Source organism: Manis pentadactyla, chromosome 2 (assembly GCF_030020395.1).
Source record: "Manis pentadactyla isolate mManPen7 chromosome 2, mManPen7.hap1, whole genome shotgun sequence".
Lineage (NCBI taxonomy): Eukaryota > Metazoa > Chordata > Mammalia > Pholidota > Manidae > Manis > Manis pentadactyla.
The window spans coordinates 177,502,251-177,525,293 of NC_080020.1; the positions used below are offsets into that span (position 1 = coordinate 177,502,251).

The 23,043-nt window shown below is 42.5% G+C and overlaps 1 protein-coding gene and 1 long non-coding RNA gene across 2 annotated transcripts in view; one reads left to right on the forward strand and one right to left on the reverse strand.

Annotated features, from left to right (window-relative positions):
• The window catches only part of ANTXR1 (ANTXR cell adhesion molecule 1), a 221,256-nt gene that overhangs the window by 99,854 nt on the left and 98,359 nt on the right, over nucleotides 1-23,043 (reverse strand). The window contains exons 11-12 of the mRNA XM_036908236.2: nucleotides 10,104-10,173; nucleotides 8,625-8,703 (exon numbers count right to left, since the gene is read on the reverse strand). Of these exons, the coding sequence (XP_036764131.1) occupies nucleotides 8,625-8,703; nucleotides 10,104-10,173 (149 nt within the window). The remainder of the gene's footprint in view (nucleotides 1-8,624; nucleotides 8,704-10,103; nucleotides 10,174-23,043) is intronic.
• Nucleotides 1-23,043, forward strand: part of LOC118923946 (uncharacterized) — a 78,515-nt gene that overhangs the window by 16,504 nt on the left and 38,968 nt on the right. The window lies entirely within an intron of this gene.

The window sequence follows — 23,043 nt, forward strand, 5'->3', positions numbered from 1 at the left end:
AATGAGTAAGAGGTGGGGGTAGAGCAACCTGGATGGGCAGGGGAATGTTAGGGGTAAGTCAGGGTGTGGGTCTGGTCCTGCCCTCCTCAACTAGTTGTCTGGAAGGGACTTGTTTTCTCCTGACATTGTTTCCAAAAATTGAGAAATACTTTGGGGAGGGTTTTGTTGTGGAAGGACACCCATGGGATACAGTTTTTGTGGTGAGTAAATCATGAGCTGGTTACACATTATCCCTAATTTTCTAGAATGACCTATCCAGCTCCCTTCTGCAGAAAGGGGTGAACACTTTCTTGGATAACTGGGAGGTCATCTACTAGGCCCATTATGTGGACATTCTTCCAAGTGTGCAGAGCTTTTGTAGATTTCTACCCAAAGGTCTGAGTGGAGGCTCATGTGCCTTTGGAATAGATGGGGTAATTTCTGGGTACCTCTGTGATACTTGCTTTCCATACCCCAATGGTATGATATTTGCCTTCTTCGAGGTTATCTTGCCTTGGCTTCTGGAAGGCAAGGACTGATTATTCTTTGAGTTCCTAGCACTTTTCCCATAGTTCTATTTTTTTTTTCAAAGCAGAGAGAAAGTTTTATTTGAATATAGTCCTGCCCATAGTTCTATTTTAATACATGTTTTTGGCCCTATTTGCCACCAGCAACCTCCTCCCTACACTTCTTTCCTTACCAAAGAAACCTACATGCTTATAGCTGCTGGTATGAATTATCTATCCCAAAGATAGCTATCTATTTGATTGATAGACTGTTTTGTTGATCCTGGAAAAGAAACAGAAGAAAAAACGTCTTCTCTGATTTCTACTTTTTTTTCTGAAGAGTGTACAATAATTTTTTATTATGTTGGAAGGCGAGATTGCCATTCAGCACAGGCTTCTGGACTCATTCCCTACCAGGCTGGTAAATTCAAGAAATTTTGGCAAGGGCAGTCATGCCAACTGTGTGTTGACCTAGAAGGCCATATGATTACAAAACCGGGCTGGATTTGTATTTTCCCAAGTTACTTCAAAGCATTTGGTAACAGAATTGAACTGCCCTACAATGTAGATCCGGGAAATTACCTAGGACAGAACTCTGGAGACTGTTCTGGGAGGTGGTCTGTACCCTCCCCCTGCAGCCTCTCTTAGCTGCGGCCACTGTAGCCTCCACCTGTGAGTGCCAGCACACCCCCTTAATTGCCAGCCCCGACCCACGCAGTCCAAGCACCCTCAGTCTTGGCTGGCAGCATCCAGATGAGCTGAACTGCCACAGCCAAAGTTTCTGGCGTTCCAGGGTGAGCTCAGGCCATGCCAATCTTCCATAAGTCACAACTTTTCCAGTAATCTAGATTCTTTTCTTTTCTTTGGAAGATTAACAATGCTTATTTCCCGAATGAGGAAAGATCAGGTGTTAATATCAAAACTGCATCATGTATTATGTTTAAATTAAATATTAAAAAAACCCTAAAATATGGCTGGTAAGGAAGGCTTTTCTAGTTGGCCCTAAGTCATTTCACCTCTGGTCATCTCTTTCAGTACTCCATCCCAACCAGTCAAAGCCTCACTGCACCAGCACTTGTCTTTACTCAGGCCACTCCCTTAGCAAATCCCCACTCTTTCATCATCTCTTCTGTAAATCCTTCTTTGATTTCCCCAGACATTTCACTTCATAGTATCACAGGGTGTTGCTCATTTCTCTATAAAGGAACTTATCACATTAAATTGCAATTTCTTGGAGTACTTGTCTGTTTCCCATGTCTTACATGTGTTCCTTGGACTTAGGAAATGTAGTTACTAGATTCTTTCTCAGTCTATGTCTGTCTGGCATCCAGCCTTGTGCTATGGACCCTCATGGACCAGGGGCCCACCCTGGATTTGATCCAGTTGAATGGGCTATTTCTAGACCCCTTCTCTAGACCCCTGACAAGAGTCTGCTCCTGGTGGAGCTGGTACTGTGCTGAAGAGGTCTTTGACTCTTGCCCTGCCTGGGATCACTGGTGTAGTTTCTCAGCTGGCAGACTATCCCTTCTAAATCATGCTCAAGCTCCCCATGCTCTTTGGATGTGCCTATTAGATTGCTGGCCATCCTCTCTGGAGGACTATCCTCCAACCAGCTCAGTGCCTCCTGTTCCAATCCTATGTCATCTGGCTCTCTTTCTTTCCTACTAGCAGGTGCCGTTGGTCTCAGTAGGACCCACGGTTCATTCAATCAGTTACCAACTCTCTATTGAGCAACGGCGATATGCAGTCATTGTGCTGGGTGCTGAGTTGCAATGATGAACAAGACACAGTCTGTTTTCCCTCAAGTTGTACATGGGCTACACTGTGCAGGAGGACAATTATTCTTTCCAGTGCCATGCTTTCTTTACTCCAAGTTTATAGTTGTCTCCAAACTTATAACCTACCTCTGTAAGGCTGATGGAGGGCTGTTCTCATATGATCTATCAGGAGCTATGAAGTGTTAAAAACAATACTGATGTTAGCTGGGCTTTCTTCCTAAAACAAGGAGCAACATGTCTGTAGCTCACCAGGCCTTAGTGTGAAAGGGGGAAACTTGAAGGTTCAACTTGAAATATGGAAAGGAGCATTTGGAGAGAAAGTTACGTAGTCTTTGGCAACACAAAAGGGAGAAGGTCCCTATCTTGGTCACATTATTCTTTTAGGTTAAGCTCCTAGTTTTATACTAGAAAATACTGTCCAAAAGAAGGAACATAAAAGAGAGGGTTCTGATTTTAAATCTTTGGATTCTTAAATAAATAGGATAGGGTGTGAATCAGGAAAGTAAATCTTTTTTCTTAAATAGATTTTAATAATTAAAAAAAAAGCTTTGGAGGACAATTAGTGTCAGGTAAATATAACGATAAGAGTCCTGTGTCTTTAGGATTTTTACCTGGTAAGCTTATTAAAATGCAGAATCCTGGCCCCCCCACGCCAAGAAATTTCAATTCTTTAGGGTTTCTCAACTTGGTAAAACTGAAATTTTGGACTGGATAATTCTTTGTATTGGGTGGGGGCTCTCCCGTGCATCATTGGTCTCTCTCTCTCTCTCAAATGAGTATCAATAAAAGAATATCACTTGTTTTAGAAAAGAGTAGTGTGAATTCATGAAAATCTGAAGGATAAAATGGTCAAAAAAAGTCCTTGGGAAACAAGTCGGCCTCATGTTCGTCCCCACAGAAATCAAACCATACTCCAAAACCACAGTGCAGGGCAGCTGCTTCAGGGGACACTTCGGGACCAAGTCTGCCGTGAAGGTTTTTTTTAAGTTACAGATCTCATCTGTAGGAGATGCTACCTCCTCTAATAAAATGCCTCCAAATATTTGGTATGATAGAATATTTCAAATAATAATAGGAACTTTCTGTGTGGTAATAATGCAGAAATGTCAGTAAGTACTTGCTGTAGTTCATTTTTTGAATTATTCTAAATAGTCCCCTTATGTTACTCTTGATTCATTTACTGAGAAAACTGTTTTTTTTTTTTCCTAAAAATAGTGAAGACCCTTCTGCCTCTTCCCATTTGATTTACCATCAGACCTAATTTACTGGTGTTTGTTTTCCCTTGTTATCCTGCAGGCAAGATCTTCAAAGTCATGCCCAGCCTGTTCCTAAGGATACAGGCTTATAGTGGACTCAAAAGGAAGCCTAATTCTTAAGCAGGGAAACATTGCCTGTTTATAAGCTACAAAGCATGAGCAGCAAATCTTTTAATGAGACAAGCCATTGGGCTTTTACTTGGCAGGGTTAGAGAATGTTGGTAAACTAGTAAATAGCTATCATTCTTTGACAGACTACCATGTACTTCAAGTCCCTTATATACCTAACCTTTGATCTTTACAACAACCATGTAAAACAGGCTCTGAGATAGGTTCAGGTTAACTTGCCCAAGGTCATCCTGGGAAGTGATAGGGCTGGGATTTGAAATCAGGACTTCGGACTCAATATCGGGTATTCTTAACCCCTCCATTATGTTACAATTATTGAGCAATTGTTGTTTTGATGCTTCTGGGCTGCATTTCTTGCGTTTTTATTTTCATTCAACAAATTCTTTTTGAACAGTGACTTGACATGGGTCCTCTCAAATTTATTCAACCTTGTTGCTGTTTGCAGCCAAGCTATTTTTCATGTAAATAAGGAGGGGAAAGGGCAGGTTCACCACTGACTTAGTGCTAATTTTCAAATCTTATATCTAACTTTATGTCTTTCCTTTCTTCAAAGATGGTGATTTTCCATCCTGGAAGCCAATACAAAGTAAGCCCTGAATATAGTTAATAGGAATGAGCACCAGGGGAGCCTCATTGCTAATATACTGGGTGACCAGGGGTATGTGGTGTACATCCTAGCAGAGTAGCTGCCAACCTGAGAAATGGCCCATATTGGAAGGCACCAGAAACTCATGCAAAATGAGTGGGAAAGAAAAAAAGTTACAGTCCTGAGGAGGGACTATGAACAAACTATGTTCAGAGATGTATCTGGTCCATTCAGGGGATGGTCCCGTCCCATCTCTTCCCCTGTAATTATCATTTTTCAAATCACCACTTGGGCTTTCTCCTCCATGATGCTGTTGTGAGGCTTCCTAAATTCACAACTCCTTTCCCTCTGTGAGACTCTATAGCATGTATGTCGGACTCACACAATCCTGTTCTTTATTACATACTCTTTTACATGCTGTTGGACTGGTTTCTCCAACTGGACTTTGAGCTCCTTAAGGAGAGCAAGTCTGTAAAATGTAAATGCAGCACTGGAGACATGGTAGTTCAAGAACTGCTCGCTGAATGATTCCCTGATTTTTGTATACTTTTGTTGGGAAAGTATAGAATTTCAAGGTATTTATCTAAAAGAAGACAATCTTTCACAGAGAGTTCTTTAAGGTGCTAAAATTTGATTGCTCTGTTCTCAAAAGGGCAAACTTCTTTTTGGTATTTCCCTCAAAGCAGCCCCATGCTAGTGATTTTCTCACCTATTGCTCGTGGTTGGGGAAGAAAGGGGAGGCCAGTTAAGACTACAGAGCTGGGATATATTTACATATGCTGGTGAGAGAGACTTTGGATGTTTTACCATTTCCTATAGTCCTGGAGCTCAACAAAGTTTACCATTTGTATAGGAATCTATTAGCTCTTGGATGGAAAAAAATTTCCTGTAAAACTTCATGGAATTTTTGCTCCTGGCAGGGCCAATGGTTATTCATTGTGGATCTTGAAAATTTTGTGACATGGTTGTCCAAATGGGCACTAAATAAAGCGAGAAAAGAAAAGTCTCAACTACATATTTTAGAATTATTTTTGGTTCCAGGTGATGGGCTGGGCAGGCTGTGACTGGCACTGACGAGACTAACCCTTTCCTCAGACCCAGGGGATCACTTTTGATCTGAAAATCTTGTCCTCCACACCAGCTGCCCAAGAAACAAACACAAGTACAAGCCTTACTTCATATTCTGGATGACCATATACTCCACCTGCATCGCTACTTTGTCCAGCAATGGCTTCAGTCTTTTAAATTTCAGTTTCCATGTAGGGCCCTGATGGGGACTGGGGTTTTGTTTGAATATAGGTCCCTTTCTCTGGAGGGGTTTGGCCATCTTGTCTGCCCCGTTTCAATCACTTGGGCTTGGCTGAAGGCAAACATGCTCTTGTAGGCTACATCTCATCTCAGAACAGTCCTTTTAATAAAAGAATCAGACACTGATGTGAGGAGCCAACTCTCTAGGGAGAATCTCCTATTAGTCCAATAATTTTGACTTAAGTCCCACTATAGTAACAACTAACATTTACTGAGCGCTTGCTTACTACCTGCCAGGCTTTCCACCAAGCAATTTACCTATATCATTTCATTTAATATTCACATTACTGATAAGAGATTTAAGTTATTATTATACTAATTTTACAGATTGGGAAACTGAGGGACAAAGGGGCTCAATAATTTGGTCAAGGCCATGCAACTAGTCAACAGCAAAGCTGCCCCCCAGTTTTCCCTTCTGCCCAGAATCTTCTCCTCCTTCTGCCTTCCATCTGTCAGTTGAGGGCAACTCTGTCCTTTCAGGTTCTTAGGCCAAAGCCCTTGGGACCATTCTTGACACCTGGTCTTCTCAAGTCCTACATTCAGTGCTTTGGGAAATCCATTAGCTTTGCCTTCAAAAGAAATCTGACTCTGAGGGCTTCTTCCATCTCTGCTGCTCCCTGCTGAGCCAAGCCACCACCATCTTTGGCCTGAAATACTGCCATAACCCTCCTGACCAATCACAGTCCCTCTACCCTTGTCTTTCTACAGGCTGTTCTGGCAGCCAGAGTGACCTTTCAGTGTAAGTTACAACATGTTGCTCCTCTGTGTAAAGCCGAAGTCTTGCAAAGCCCCCCACTCTCCATCCCCACTATCTCCCTGCCTCCTGCTAGTCTCACTCACTCTCTTCCAGCCACTGACCAGCAGCCTTCTCGCTCTGTTGGGAACACAGCAGGTGTCTCCGGCCTCAGGCCTAAGCGCTGGGGCTCTCGGCTTGGCATGTTCTTCTGCCGGGAGCTTCACGGTTAACTTCAAGGGCTCTACTTGAATTCCACCTTCTCAATGTACCTCTGTTTATATTACACTCGCTCAAGTAGTACCTAATCCTCTTCCTTTGCTCTATTTTTCTATAGCACACATGTTATTTTTTAACATGGCGTGTAATTCATTTGTTATATTTAGTGTTTACTCTCTGCCTTCCTGCCCGCACCCCCACCCCCACGGCCCACTAACCAGATAGAGATTTTTGTCTGTAATATTCTCTGATGTACCCCAAGTACCCAGGACAGTGCCTAGCAGGGTTGTGTGTGATTAATGAGTATTTGTTGAATAAATGAATGAATGGACCTGGATCTCAAATGTTAGGGTGCTTGTAGTTGTTTTGTAGACATACCACTTTCTCAAGTGAAAAGGGGAATAATGCAGATGGTATGAGGTGGTGTTGATCAAGGATCAGTTGAAGCAAAAGCTTAGTGATATGCACTCAGATGAGGGACTTAAGTGAGGCTGGAGGTGTGAAGATATATTAGGACTTACTGGGAGCCCTTCTCATTTTGCAGTATGTTAGCGAGCACACCCTTTCTTGCTGGCTTACAGGGACAGGGCTTACAGTCACAGTCCCGTGTCTGCCACACCACTGGCTTGGTCCCAAGACATTTCCCCTCCCCCTGCCCTGCCCTGTGGCCTGAGGGCATGGCTGTTTCTTCGTGGTCAGACATAATGGGAAATACAGCCCCAAGTTGTTGAATCACTCAAAAGCAGGGAGGAATGTGGAATGGAGTTGTTAGATTTGGGGTATTTTAATCATTTCCTGCAGGTTGGCAGGTTCCAGAAGCGTAAGCTTCTAAAAGAATCAGGCAGCGGACACCTGGATAAGTTTCACTGCTTCTACACACAGTTTTCATATTTGGTCTTCAGATCCGATGTTCTACCAAGGGATGCCTGAGATACACATTTCTCAATGGTGACACTTCTCTGTGACAATCTTAGTTTTGTCTGTACCCATTGCACAGGCTTACCCTGCTTTCAAGAAAATTGGTTTTCTCCTAACAGGATGAAAAGTGTGTTGGGGAGAGATGTCGTTCATCATCAGGCCTGATTGCCTGCTCATCCATGAGATAACTCGTTTTCATCTTTCCTGGCTTCAGTGCATGCCCATCTCTCATGCACTTGTGTCCTGTAAGGGTTCCCAGCCATTGCTGCACAAGTCTTAAGGACACAAACCCCAATTACTGAGGGGTTCTAATGACATGTCCTCCAAAGGCCAGCCAGTATCTGCCCAAACTGACCATCAGGCCAAACATATTAGTCTTCTAGAAAGATCTAATGGGAAAAATGTAATTGTGGAATTGCTCCTGTTAGGGGCTGAGGTTTGTGGATGAGCTAATGAAGCACTGACTGTCCTTTGACAGGGTCCAAGACCCTGGCAATGGGTGGGGGCAACTACACAGGCCGAAGGGATCCCAGCCATAGCTGCACAAGACAATCTCCCATGGAGGCCTCCGAACCACCAGAGACTTTGTTTCAGCTGGTCTGGTATTGAGGCCAGGGCATCAACATTTTTTAAAAAGCTCTCCAGGTGACTTTACATGTAGCCAGAAATGAAACCCATCTGACATGAAGGATCCAGAGAAGGGGACGGGAGTTGCTGGTGGAGAGAAAACAGCCCCATTCCTGCCTCAGTTTCCCATTTTCTCCTGGGTTATTTCTATAATATGGACACAACCATACAGACAAGCCACAACTCTTCCCATTCTAAATAAAACACTCTCCTTATACTCCATTTAGTTACTGCCCCATTTTCTGCTTCCTGTAAGAGAAAACTCCCTAGGATGTGCTTTCTGTATGTGCCATCTAATTTCTCTCCAAACGTTTCCACCTAAACCCAGTCCCATTGGGCATTCCCCCTCACAACTGCACAGACACCACTGGGTCATGCTCTCAGTCACAGTCGGGACACGGGGAGCCTGGAGGAGCCCCACACAGGCCCTGATACATGCTGGGGTGCAGCACGCCCCTGATGGGGCCCATGGCTGGCCCAGCAGTGCTGGAATCACAGCTCAGTGAGCAGAAAGCACCCCTGGAAAAGTCTCCAGGGAGGTGAGAATGGCAATGAAACCTTCAACAAAGGGAAATGATGACTCACACAGTGTGTGGTGGTGATGATGACAGAGCTGGAGATGAAAGAGAGGCCATCATTCATGCTGACCTGAAGTGCGGCTTTCCTGCAATGACAAGGGAACCGGAGACACTCAGCACAGCGTGCGAGGCACACGGCCCAGAGGCCCCCTGCAGGCTCTGCTCTTAACCACCCTTAGGACTAGTCTCTTCCCTGGGAGCCTGAGCTGTCTCCTTTGTAAGATGTGCATGATGGTCTCTGGGGCCCATTCACCCCTAATGTTCTACAGAGATGTCAGTGTAAGCTTGGCTGGTGGGTTAAAACGGTGCATTCAGCCCTTCTTTACTGCAGCGAATTGCACTGAATAAGCAAAGCCTGCTCCCATTTAATTTACTTGTCACATTGTGGTAGGACAAAGTACTCTTAAAAAATGGTCCAAGTTAGTGGGGATAAACTTGACAAGCTAAAAACATAGAGTTCTGGTGTCATTCTCTGGACTCTCAGTGATCTGATTCCGATGGGGATGGCTTTGTTGCTATCTAGCAAACTTACAGAGGTACAGCTGCAGATGAACTAATGTGCCCTCTATCTCCTTACTCACACATGAACTTGCATTTTATATCATGGACACAAGGCTAGTTGGTGGAATCACAGGCCAACGTCAGGCAACCAGAGTTGGAGGCTTTACATGTTGAACAAATAATTGGAGGCAGGATTCAGAGGAACAATTTTAGCATTTTCCCCTTAAAGCTACCATTCTATCTTCAGCATGTTACAGACATGTTTACAGATAAGCTGGGTCATGTCTCTATGTTTCCCCACATATTTATTTTCTTGGCTCAGGGTGCTAATTCTCTTGTCTTTGCATATTTTGATTGCATCTCACTAACAATTGCACCACCATAAGATTTTCCCCATGAGTGAGTTCAGGGAACCTCGTGCCATCTGGGTGAATACCTGATACTCTGCGGAAGTGCAGACAAAGGAGCACTGAGTTTGGCCTGAATCTGGGGTCTTGAAGCAGCTGTGCACCCACTTAGCCCTTCTGAGCTTCCTTTCTAAGTTTCCTTATCTCTAAGGAGATAATCGCCTTGCAGGACTATTATTGTGACAGGTTGAGATAATGTGTGTGCGGGCCTTTTGGGAAGTGTGTGAGCTTTCCGGAAATGTAGCTGTGATTAAGCCAGACAGGCCTGGGTTTGAACCTAGACTCCCTCACTGTGTGAACTTGGGCAAACTCCTGGAATTCTCTCAGCCCAGATTCCACATCTGCAAAACTGGGATGATAGGAGAATCTGGTTCATGGGAACTTGGGAAGATAAAGTGAGATAGCCTTTGTGAAACATTCATCCTGTTGCCTTGCTCACTGTAAGCATCATCATCATTATGTGGAGAAGTCCAGAGAAAGGCTCCATGGTGACAATGAAGAGGGCACTCTCTTTTCCCTTCATCCCCTCTGCCTTCTCAATCCTCCCTAGCTGGGTGGTTCAGTTGGTGGAAACTTACATGCCAACTTCTTTTAGGACAGGTGCTGGACACAGCAAATAAGTATCTTCCACAGCAAAGGGCTTCTCATCTGTAAAAAGGAAGTCACTGGATTAAAAGGAGTAAGTCAAGTTTATAATCTCATATTTAGTGACTCCTGAAACCATGAACCAAGTCCTGGGAGACATTAGAAAAACAATAACCCTTTGAAGGAGAAACTTGTCTTCAGCTGTAAAATCCCCTAGAGTGAACTCAAGGTCTCCTGACTGGTAGTAGTCCTTGACTCGGTACATCCAGTTGAGTCACTGGATGAGCAAAGAGACTGAGCTCTTACCTTGTGCCAGGAATAGCTGAAAATGAAAAGATATTAGACTATTCCTCAGAGAGCTTCAGGTTTAAGTCCAGTTTGAGAGAGAAGCCATAGTTGTGGAAAAAGATCACTGATGCAGCATTACTTATAATAACCAAGATATGGAAGCAACTGGAGTACCCAGGATGGGTGAATGGATAAAGATGTGATAAATATAATAGAATATTATCCAGCTATAAAAGAGAGGAAATCTTGCTATTTGAGACAACATGGGTGACCTTGAGGGCATTATGCTGAGAGAAGTCAGACAGAAAGACAGATACTGTGTGATCTCACTTATATGTGGAATCTAAAAAAGAAAAAAAATAATAAAAGAAACTAAACTCATAGGTATAGAGAAGAGACTGCGGTTGCCAGAGGTGGGGTTTGGGGATGGAGGTGAAATGGGTGAAGAGCACCAAAAGGTACAAAGTTCCAGTTATAAAATAAGACCTGGGGATGTAATGTATAGCATGGTGACTATAGTTAATACTGTATGGGATATCTGAAAGTTGCTAAGAGAATAAATCTTAAAAGTTCTCATCACAAAAAAAATATGTGACTACATTTTACATTTTTGGTGTGGAGATAGATTTTTTTTTTATTAAGGTATCATTAATATACACTCTTATGAAGGTTTCACATGAAAAACATTGTGGTTACTATATTCACCCATATTATCAAGTCCCCCCACGCCCCATTGCACTCACTGTCCATCAGTGTAGTAAGATGCCACAGAGTCACTATTTGTCTTTGTGCTGCACTGTCTTCCCTGTGACCCACACACACACCATGTGTAACAATCATAATACCCCTCAATCCCCTTCTCCCTCCCACCCCACACACCCTCCCCAACCCCTTCCCTTTGGTAACTGCTAGTCCCTTCTTGGTGTCTGTGAGTCTGCTGCTGTTCTGTTCCTTCAGTTTTGCTTCATTATTAATACCCCACAAATGAGGAAAATCATTTGGTACTTGTCTTTCTCCACCTGTCTTTCTTCACTGAGGATAATACCCTCCAGCTCCATCCATGTTGTTGCAAATGGTATGATTTATTTTCTTCTCATGGCTGAATAGTATTCCATTGTATATATGTACCACATCTTCTTTATCCATTGATCTACTCATGGACACTTAGGTTGCTTCATATCTTGGCTATTGTAAATAGTGCAGCAATAAACAGGGGTGCATATGTCCTTTTGAATCACGGATCTTGCTTTCTTTGGGTAAATTTCTAGGAGTGGAATTCCTGGGTCAAATGGTATTACTATTTTTAGTTTTTTGAGGAACCTCCTATTGCTTTCCACAGTGGTTGAATTAATTTACATTCCCACTGGCAGTGTAGGAGGTTCTCCTTTCTCCGCATCCTCACTAGCATTTGTTGTGGGTTATCTTTTGGATGTTGACCATCCTAACTGGTGTGAGGTGATATCTCATTGTGGTTTTAATTTGCATTTCCCCGATAATTAGTGATGTGGAACATCTTTTCATGTGCCTATTGGCCATCTGAATTTCTTCTTTGGAGAATTGTCTGTTCATATCCTCTGTCCATTTTTAAATAGGGTTATTTGCTTTTTGGGTGTTGAGGTGTGTGATTTCTTTATATATTTTGGATGTTAAACCCTTGTTGGATATGTCTTTTACAAATTATATTCTCCCATGCTGTAGGATGTCTTTTAGTTCTACTGATGGTGTCCTTTGCTGTACAGAAGCTTTTTAGCTTGATGTAGTCCCATTTGTTCATTTTTGCTTTTGTTTCCCTTGCCTGAGGAGATGTGTTCAGGAAAAAGTTGCTCATGTTTATATTCAAGAGACTTTCACCTGTGTTTTCTTCTAGGAGTTTCATGGTTTCATGACTTACATTCAGGTCTTTTATCCATTTTGAGTTTACTTTTGTGTAAGGAGTTAAACAGTAATCCAGTTTCATTCTCTTACATGCAGCTGTCCAGTTTTGCCAACACCAGTTGTTGAAGAGGCTGTCATTTCTCCATTGTATGTCCATGGCTCCTTTATCATATATTAATTGATCATATATGCATGGGTTTATATCTGGGATCTCTATTCTGTTCCATTGACCTATGGCTCTGTTCTTGTGCCAGTACCAAATTGTCTTGATTACTGTGACTTTATAGTAAAGCTTGAAGTCAGGGAGCACAATCCCCCCAGCTTTATTCTTCCTTCTCAGGATTGCTTTGGCTATTCAGGGTCTTTTGTGGTTCCACATGAATTTTAGAACTATTTGCTCTAGTTCATTGAAGAATGCCATTGGTATTTTGATAGGGATTGCATTGAATCTGTAGATTGCTCTATGCAGGGTGGCCATTTTGACAATATTAATTGTTCCTATCCATGAGCATGGGATATATTTCTATTTATTGCTATCTTTTTAATTTCTCTCATGAGTGTCTTGTAGTTTTCAGGGTATAGGTCTTTCCCTTCCTTGGTTAGGTTTTTTTCCTAGGTATTTTATTCTTTTTGATACAATTGTGAATGGAATTGTTTTCCTGATTTCTCTTTCTGCTAGTTCATCATTAGTATATAGGAATGCAACAGATTTCTGTGTATTGGTTTTGTATCCTGCAACTTTGCTGAATTCAGTTATTAGTTCTAGTAGTTTGGGGTGGATTTGTTAGGATTTTTTATGTATAATATCATGTCATCTGCAAACAGGGACAATTTTTCTTCTTCCTTACTAATCTGGATTCGTTTCATTTCTTTGTGTTGTCTGATTGCTGTGGCTAGGACCTCCAGAACTATGTTGAATGAAAGTGGGGAGAGTGGGCATCCTTTTCTTGTTCCCAATCTTAAAGGAAAAGCTTTCAGCTTCTCACTGTTAAGTATGATGTTGTCTGTGGGTTTGTCATATATGGCCTTTATTATACTGAGGTACTTGCCCTGTATACCCATTTTATTGAGAGTTTTTATCATGAATGGATTTTGAATTTTGTTGAATACTTTTTCAGCATCTATGGAGATGATCACATGGTTTTTGTCCTTTTTATTGATGGTGTATGATGTCAATTGATTTTCAAATATTGTACCATCCTTGCATCCCTGGAATAAATCCTACTTGATCATGATGAATGATCTTTTTGATGTATTTTTGAATTGGGTTTGCTAATATTTTGTTGAGTATTTTTGCATCTATGTTCATCAGGGATATTGGTCTATAGTTTTCTTTTTTTGTGGTGTCTTTGCTGGTTTTGGTATTAGAGTGATGCTGGCCACATAGAATGAGTTTGGAAGTATTCCCTCCTACTTTTTGGGAAATGTTACAGACAATGGGTATTAGGGCTTCACTAAATGTTTGATAAAATTCAGCGGTGAAGCCATCTGGTCCAGGAGTTTTGTTCTTACGTAGTTTTTGATTACCAATTCAATTTCATTGCTGGCAATTGGTTTGTTAAGATTTTCTGTTTCTTCCAGGGTCATTCTTGGAAGGTTGTATTTTCCTAGAAAGTTGTCTGTTTCTTCTAGGTTATCCAATTTGTTAGCATATAATTTTTCATAGTATTCTCTCGTAATTCTTTGTGTTTCTGTGGTGTCCATAATGACTTTTTCTTTTTCATTTCTCATTCTTTTTATGTGTGTAGACTCTCTTTTTTTTCTTGATAAGTCTGGCTAGGGGTTTATCTATTTTGTTTATTTTTTTCAAAGAAGCAGCTCCTGCTTTCATTGATTCTTTCTATTATATTCTTCTTAATTTTATTAATTTCTGCTCTAATCTTTATTATGTCCCTCCTTCTACTTACTTTGGGTCTCATTTGTTCTTCTTTTACTAGTTTCGTTAATTGTGAGTTTAGACTATTCATATGGGATTGTTCTTCTTTCCTGAAGTAGGCCTGTATTGCAATATACTTCCCCTTAGCATGGCCTTCACTGCGTCCCACAGATTTCCTGGTGTTTAATCATTGTTGTCATTTGTCTCCATATATTGCTTGATCTCTGTTTTATTGTGGTCATTGATCCACTGATTATTTAGGAAAATGTTGTTAAGCCTCCATGTGTTAGTGGACTGGTTTGTTTTCTTTGTACAATTTATTTTTAGTTTTATACCCTTGTGGTCTGAGAAGCTGGTTGGTACAATTTCAATCTTTTTGAGTTTACTAAGGCTCTTTTTGTGAACTAGTATATGATCTATTCTTGAAAATGTTCCATGTGCACTTGAGAAGAATGTATATCCTGTTGCTTTTGGGTGTAGTGTTCTGTAGATGTCTGTTAGGTCCATCTGTTCTAATACTTTGTTCAGTGCCCTGTCTCCTTGCTTATTTTCTGTCTGTTGATCTGTCCTTTGGTGTGGTGTGTTGAAGTCTCCTAAAATGAATGTATTGCGTTCTATTTCCCCCTTTAATTCTGTTAGTATTTGTTTCACATATGTAGGTGCTCTTGTGTTGGGTGCATAGATATTTATAATGGTTATATCTTCTTGTTGGACTGCCCCTTTGTCATTATATAATATCCTCCTTTGTCTCCTGTTACTTTCTTTGTTTTGAAGTCTATTTTGTCTGATACAAGTACTGCAACTCCTGCTTTTTTCTCCCTATTAGTTGCATGAAGTAACTTTTTCCATCCCTTCACTTTTAGTCTGTGTATGTCTTTGGGTTTGAAGTGAGTCCCTTGTAGGCAGCATATAGATGGTCTTGTTTTTTTATCCATTCAGTGACTCTGTGTGTTTTGATTGGTGCATTCAGACCATTTACATTTAGGGTGATTATTGATAGGTATGTACTTACTGCCATTGCAGGCTTTAGATTAGTGGTTACCAAAGGTTCAAGGGTAACTTCCTTACTATCTAAGAGTCTAACTTAACTCACTTAGTAGGCTATTACAAACACAGTCTAAAGGTTGTTTGTTGTTTCCTCCTTTTTTTCCTCTTCCATTCTTTATATATTAGGAATCATATTCTGTACTCTTTGTCTATCCCTTGACTGACTTTGGGGGTAGTTGATTTGATTTTGCATCTGCTTAGTAATTAATTGGTGTACTTTTTTTATTGTGATTTTTTTCCTCCAGTGACAGCTATTTGGCCTAAGGAACACTCCTGTCTATAGCACTCCCTCCAAAATGCACTGTAGAGATAGTTTCTGGGAGTTAAATTCTCTTAGCGTTGGCTTATGTGGAAATTGTTAATCCCTCCTTCAAATTTAAATGATAATCTTGCCAGGTAGGGTATTCTTGGTTTGAGGCCCTTCTGCTTCATTGCATTAAATATATCATGCCACTCCCTTCTGGCCTGTGAGGTTTCTGTTGAGAAGTCTGATGATAGCCTGATGGGTTTTCCTTTGTAGGTGATCTTTTTTCTCTCTCTTGCTGCTTTTAATACTCTGTCCTCATCCTTGATATTTGGTATTTTAATTATTATATGTCTTGGTGTTGTCTTCCTTGGGTCCCTTATGTTGGGAGAGCTGTGCACCTCCATGGCCTGAGAGGCTATCTCCTTCCCCAGATTGGGGAAGTTTTCAGCAATTACCTCCTCATAAACACTTTTTATCTCTTTTTCTCTCTCCCCTTCTTCTGGTACCCCTACAATGCAAATATTGTTCTGTTTGCATTGGTCACACAGTTCTCTCAATATTCTTTCATTCATAGAAATCCTTTTTTCTCTCTGTGCCTCAGCTTCTTTGTATTCCTCTTCTCTAATTTGTATTTCATTTACTGTCTCCTTTACTTCATCTAATCTGCTTTTAAATCCCTCCATTGTAAGTTTCATTTCAGGTACTGTATTCTTCAACATTTGTATCTTATTCTTGAATTCCTCCCTGAGTTCTTGAATATTTTTCTGTAGCTCCCTAGCATGTTTATAATTTTTATTTTGAAGTCTCTTTCAGGAAGATTGATGAGTTCAGTTTCACTTGGCCCTCTTTCTGGTGTTTGTGGGATTTTTGTTTGAACCAGGTTCCTTTGAGGTTTCATATTTGTAGGTGGTGACCTGTAGTGCCCCAAAGCTCTACTCTCTGGAACTGCTTAGCCACTGGAGCAATGGTGGGGTTCACAGGCAAGGGCATTGGTGCCTTTCGGGAGGAAAGAGCTTCTGGCTCCAGTGCCTGCCTTCACTGCCAGGGCCAGTGGGCCAAGTGCACATGGAGAAGCCTCTATGCTTTGCACTTGTAGCTGCCATAGGTGTGGCTGCCATACGACTGTCCTGGTGCAATGGTGAGTGCAGCTGGTTTGTGAGCTGGTGCTGGCTGGGAGGAAGGTGTGGCAGGCTGCGTATTGTGGTGGGGAGCCTCGTGGCTGTGTAGTTAGCCAGGGGTATGGAGCATCTAAAGTGTCTGAAAGTTCCAACCTGCTGGGCTGAGTGCACCCAGACAATATTGTCCACCTGTCCTTTCTCCTGAGCAGGAAGCTCTGTGCAATCCTTGCCCCTTTAGCAGCACTCTCGCTGTTAGGTGGTCTTTCAGACTTCCCACCTTTCTTTTGTCCCAGAGTGGCCAGTTGTGCATATGTGTTTTCCACAAGCAGCTGGAATCTCAGTCTTTCCAAGTATTCTGCCTGTCTTAGCTTTCCAACCCCACTAATCTCCAGAGCACCATGTAATGTAGGTTCATGCTCCCAGAGTGGATCTCCAGGGCTGGCTGTTTAGCAGTCCTAGGCCTCCACCCTCTCCCTGGTCCATTTCTCTTCCTCCCTCCAGTGAGCTGGGGTGGGTGAAGGGCTTGGGTCCCTCTGGATTATGGCTTTGGTACTTTACCCTTTTCCTTGAGGTCTGCTGTTATCCCCAGGTGTCGGGAGTCTGCTGCAGCCTTCTTTCCTGTTGCTCTTTCAGGATTAGATATATTTGCTATATTTTCATATTATATGTGGTTTTGGGAGGAGGTTTCTGTCTCACCTCTCACTGCCATTTTTAAGCCTCTCCTCAAAGCAGCAAAATTCTTACTCTGATGATGGATGTTAACTAGACTTACTGGGTGATCACTTCAAAATTGATACAAATATTGACTCATTATGTTGTACAGCTGAACCTCATATAATGTGTTTCATTTATATCTCAATAAAAAACAAAAAGAAAAAGAAGAAATGTGCTGACAGATACAAGAAGTGGCTAAGCCAAATTATTGTTTGGCTTCAAAGGCGAGAGAGTTCCCTGTAGGGAGGTGACAAAGTGAGGCCAGAGGGGACACCCAACTTGGGCTGTTGAGACATGGGAAGAGTTGTTACTGGTAGGAGCAATGGCATGACTAAAGGGAGCAAACAAAGGGTATGACCCAGTGAAGGATGACAGGGAGATCAGAAAAGATCAGTACAGGAGGAAGTTTGGTCCAGATTCTTTGAGTTAGACTGAGGGATTTGGACATAGGTCTGTTAGCTACGAAAAGAAGTTTGGAGGTTTTGGAGAAGAAGTTAAAGTGATGATTTTGGAAGTTTTAACAAATATGGCTGTGAGAGACGGGAGTGGGGGACTCGAGTGTGAAGTTCTTGCTCTTACCCTGATGGATGACTGGGAAAAGCTTAAGCAGCTTTAATCTTGAACTCCTCAAGAACTTCACTGTGTCCCAGATTCTGAGGCCAGAAGCATGGCTGAGAAGTTAACATTTTAACTTTAAATGCTGAGAACACAATATTTTTTGGGTGCATGCTCTGTACAAAAGATTGTGGTAGGACCTGTAGGTGATATGAAGATGAGTAATATGGGTTTCTTTAATCAAGCTGTGAATACAAATAGATATATCAGAAGACATAAAGGAACACATATATAACCGGGGTGATATTCTGCTATTGGCACTTGTTATGAAATGGATGTCTCTAGTGACATTTGAATGTGGCTCACACTGAACACTTGTCTGGGTGAAGATTAGGAAGCCTTGTGCCCTCCATGCCTGGATTTAAGGAGCAGAGCCACCTGGGATGGGAGTTAGAGGACTCATATGAGTGCTAAGCATGGTGTCTGCATGGAAGGAGGAAGAAGAAGATGATCAAATAGTGTCTAGGGAAATCTTCAAGTGGTGAAAAGTTCAGGAGGTTATTCCAAGTCATTCATTCAACAAATATTTATTGAAGGCTCACTATGAGCTGGAGACACAGGCTTAGAGAGAAGAAACATGATTTTTGCTTCCATGGATTTTATAAGAGATGCAGGGAATATGGTTATTAAACACAGTCATTTGTATTAAAGTACATAGTGTTTTAAATGTCCACCCTGTGCCAGGCACTGTGCTTGGCCTTGCAATGAGCAAACAGATGAAGCACCTCGCTCAAGGAGCTGACATGCTAGTAAGCACACAAATTACTATTTAATTGTAATTGTGGTGGACACGGGGAAGGAGAAGGAAGGGGCCAACTCTCATTGGGAAGGTCAGGAAGTGCTTCCTTGAGGAAAGGCTATGGAAGCTGAAACCTGAAGGTCATGAAGAGGGAATGGAGTAGAAGAGAGGCAGCATGGCAAAGAGCCTCCTGGAGCAAGAAGAAGCCCAGAAATTTTGAGAACAAAAGGAGACCAAAAAGATTGTTGAATTTGAATGAGAAAATGGTTCCAAATGAGGCTAGAAAAGGCAGCAGGACCAGATGAGGCCTTGTAGGCCATGATGGGCTTTTGGGATTTTTCCTAAGAGCAACAGGAGGCTATTAGATTCCCCGCATATTTAAAGTCGGCATAGGTGGACTATGAATTGTTGCTGGAATAGTGAAGATGTGTTCAGTAAAATTATGAAACTTATGAGGTCACACAGAGCCTGACAAAGGACTATTATTTTCAAGATGTGCTCCTGTCTATGATGACGACAGTGACAATGAGATCACCTGGGGCATGCTGTGTGCAGGTACTCTCGAAGAGCTTCATCTATATTTAAAATCAAACATATCCTTCTGGCAGTGCTATCAGGGAAGGATATTATTCCCTTAATTTTAAAGGTGAGGAACAGATGCAGACAGATGAGGAAACTTGCCCAGCTTGGATCCACACCCAGGCAGCCTGGCTGCCACCTCTTGATCAGAGGCATGCTCACTCTCCTCACAACAACCTTGTGAACTAAGGCAAGACAAGGATCAAGAGGCAAATTTTCCGGATGCAAAAGGGAGGCTCAGAGAGGTAACAATAACCCATGGTTGCACAGCAAGTCAAAGTCAAAGCCAGGACTAGAGCTCAATTCTCCATTATTCTTTCCTTGTCAAGAGCCTCTCCATTCCAGGAAAGACTTGTGCTTGAGAATAAACCGAACTCAGGACAGGCATAGCTGCCTAGCACCTGTACTTATTTTCTCTTGGCCATGGCTTCTCCTGCTGTACTCACATCAGTAATATCTGGGAATACAGACCCCTACCCACAGAGCTGGGCCACAGAGCCATGGGGCAGTCATGGGGCAGCCACAGAGTGGCCACAGGTGGCCTCGTGACTCCTGGCTGCATTCTGTGGGAAGAGTCGGGTCACACCAGGGAGGGTGGCAGTCAGCGCACTGGGGGGACACACCAGGGAGACTCTGGGGGCCAGGCGCATGCGCCTGTGTCAGGGCCCGCCTCACCTCCGAGACTTTTTCTGAACAGCTCCTCTCCTTTCCCTCCATCCCAGCTGGAAAGGAGTGAGAAGACGAGGCTGGCTTAGGTCAGGGAGATGCTTCTCTTTCCCCCTCCTTTCATTTTCCTTTCCTGCCCGGGAGACCAAATATTTCTGGAGCCACACATAGGAAAACCTCACTGGGAGGACCAAGGAGACTTTGATGCGGCTGTAGGACAGGCTGGACACTGCCTCCCATCCGTCTATCAGCTGCTGGGGCTATGAGCCCTCTCGGGGGAGCTGGCATTTTCTGTTATGAGACGGATTGTTTGGTTTGGAGCCTGTTTTCCCTTTACCACAAAAATGACAGACTTTTTTTCTCTCTCTCTCTCTAAACAAAGGAGGGCCATTTGGTTTCCATAATTCAGATCATCTGACTCCTTCCTGGAACGGCCCCTTGGGAAGCAGGGCACAAAGCCCTCCTCAGCCGGGCCACGCCAACCTTGCTGCCTCCTTTGCCGAGGCCAGTGGTGGCGGGATGTTTATGGGCCGTATCCCATCCCGAGAGGCCCCTGCTCCTCTATGCCCCGGCTGCCACCTCACTCCTCGCTGGTGCTGAGTGGGCAGGGGAATGGAGACCAGGAGCCAGGACCAGCCACTCGGCTCATTAGCAGTTAGAGATAAAATCAGGGAGGGGCAGGAGTTTGAAACCAGAAGTTAAGGGAATTTGTAGATGATCTGTAAATATAAATTTCCCTGCCTTTTACCAAAGATATTTTAGGATTCAGTGCATACCCATGATGTAGGTTAATCTAAAGCATTTATTTACAAGAGTCTGATAACCAAACAGAAGACTTGACTTAAATCAGGATTTGGGGATCAATGGGGATCATTACACCAAACTGCCAGACACTGCAGGCTTGAGAGTTGGGCATCCCTGAGGGTGAGTTCAGAGGGCACATTGTGGGCCCAGGGTAGATTTCAGAAGTGAAACAGATCCAGGTTCAAATGCCAGGTCTTCTTACTAGTGTGTGACTGGGAATAGGTTCTTCATCCGTAAGTGGTGATGATGATACCTCTGCAAGAGGTTGTGTGCGGAGTAAATAAGAGTGTGCGGAAGTACAAATCATGTTGCTTGGCACTTAATAAACATTCAGTGGTTGTTATTCCACACTATTACACAGACATCCATGCCTTTAAAATGGGCTACGTGAATGTGTGGTTTAAAATCAGAGGACTGAAGATTAAAATTTTCAAATGTCTGATTGATTAATTACATTGCTCTATCAAACTAACATCTTTGTAGGCACTAGGAATTCCTAGGGAAGTGGAAAGCCTTAATGAATGTGTAAGTGCACACACACACACACACACACACACATACACACACACACACACACACATATATGCACACACATATCTTTATCATCTATACTGATTATGTCTAAGACTATATACTCAGGGTCTCGTTTGACATTATTATTTATTATTTAGAATTTGGGAAACTGAAGCTCAGAGAGTTAACTGAATTAGTGTTACATCAATAGTAAATGTCTGTTAGAATCCAAACCCAAGTTTTGCTGAAATGACTTACCCAAGGTCAACCAAGCTAGTTTTTTTAAAGATGTAATTTAAATTAACTAGCCATTTTAATAATCTCACAGCTAGTTTTGTGATATAGGCTGAAGTACACCAAGAATTGAGTCTTTGCAAGATTGTCCATGGGCACAGTTGGATTAACAGTAAGCAGTGGGTTGAAAAACTGTGTGAGAAGGTTCAGGTGCTTTCTGAGAGATCCTGATCTGCTGTAGTGATCCCATGTTCCAGAACCATATACTCTATGTGTACATCACCCAGTTTTGACCTTGGATCAGTATAATTCTTTTCTGCCTGGTGATGAAGTTCCAGAATTCTTTCCTGCAGTGGTGACTGCCTAATGGATTTAGGATAAAACCAGGATTAAAATTCATTAGCCAATTCCAACACCAATCACAGTGAATCCTTTTGTAGGGCTGATTAAATAACTCAAATACTTTCTCAGTCTTGGCAATCTTTTCTTGATATAAATATTTATTTCTGGCCAAAAGGAAAAGAAAAATAACTTTTGTCTTATCTGGGGAAGCTTGTTGAAGTCTTCCAAAAGCTGATGCAAGCTCCAAAGTAGAGTTTATTTTTCTACTGTGACAGAACAGTGGCGGTTAGGGACTAAAGGCGCGCACCCTGCTCTTTCTCCCACCCTGCTCTTTCTCCCAGTCTCCCCTGGGCCTGGGAGCATTTTCACAGCAGCCTTGAGCCAGGTGTAACTGTTCAGTGCCACATTTTCAGCTGGTTTGGGAATGGTCTATGAATGAGAGACAGTAGACAGGCTATAGTTCGGCTAGATGTTTCTACCTTCTCACTGACTTCAAGAGTAACCAGCTTTGAAAAAAGTTAGATTTTTAAAATATTGGGCAAAAATATGGAAAAAAAAAGGTATTCAGTAGAACTCCAAGCTGGTGATATTCAAAGTATCTGGTTTGAGGTTTCTGGAGCCCCAGCCAGAAAGGAGGCAGCTAATTGCTGTACTGGGGCTCCTGAAATGATGGCTCACAAATGTTTCAGGTCTTACTGCAAAGATAACTGGGATCCGTTACTTAGAGTAGAAAGAAACTAACATTTATTGGGCATGTACTATATCTGGCCCTGTGTTGGAAGGTTTCCATAGATGGGTGCAATAACAAGTTATGGATTCTTTTGATAGAAGACATTAAACTCTGTATTAGGGGACAAAGCAGAGATATTGAAAGCAGAGAGAGTGGCTTCTACTTGGAAAGGCTGAACAGTGGCTCTGAGGTCAGAGTAATGAGAAATAAGAGTCAAAACAGAATGGGAGGAACGGTAGTGAAGTGCAGTGGGGGCGGGGGCCAAGCTGGGAATAATCCTTACAGCACACTCACTGTCACGTCCTCTCATGCCCAGCTGAAGGCAGAGAGATGCCTTTCACATGGCAGAACCAAGTGGGACACCATGTTTTTCCTCATATGTGACTCAAACCTACCCACCCCTTCCCTGGCCTGGAGTTGCTGCAGGTTTCCTTGGAAGCCCTCACTGACTAGTTACTAAGAGATCTGGTGATGAGCTTAGCCAACATGTTCCAGGTAAGTTCCCTGGGCCTATACACAACTATTTCACAGATGTCTGTGTGTTGT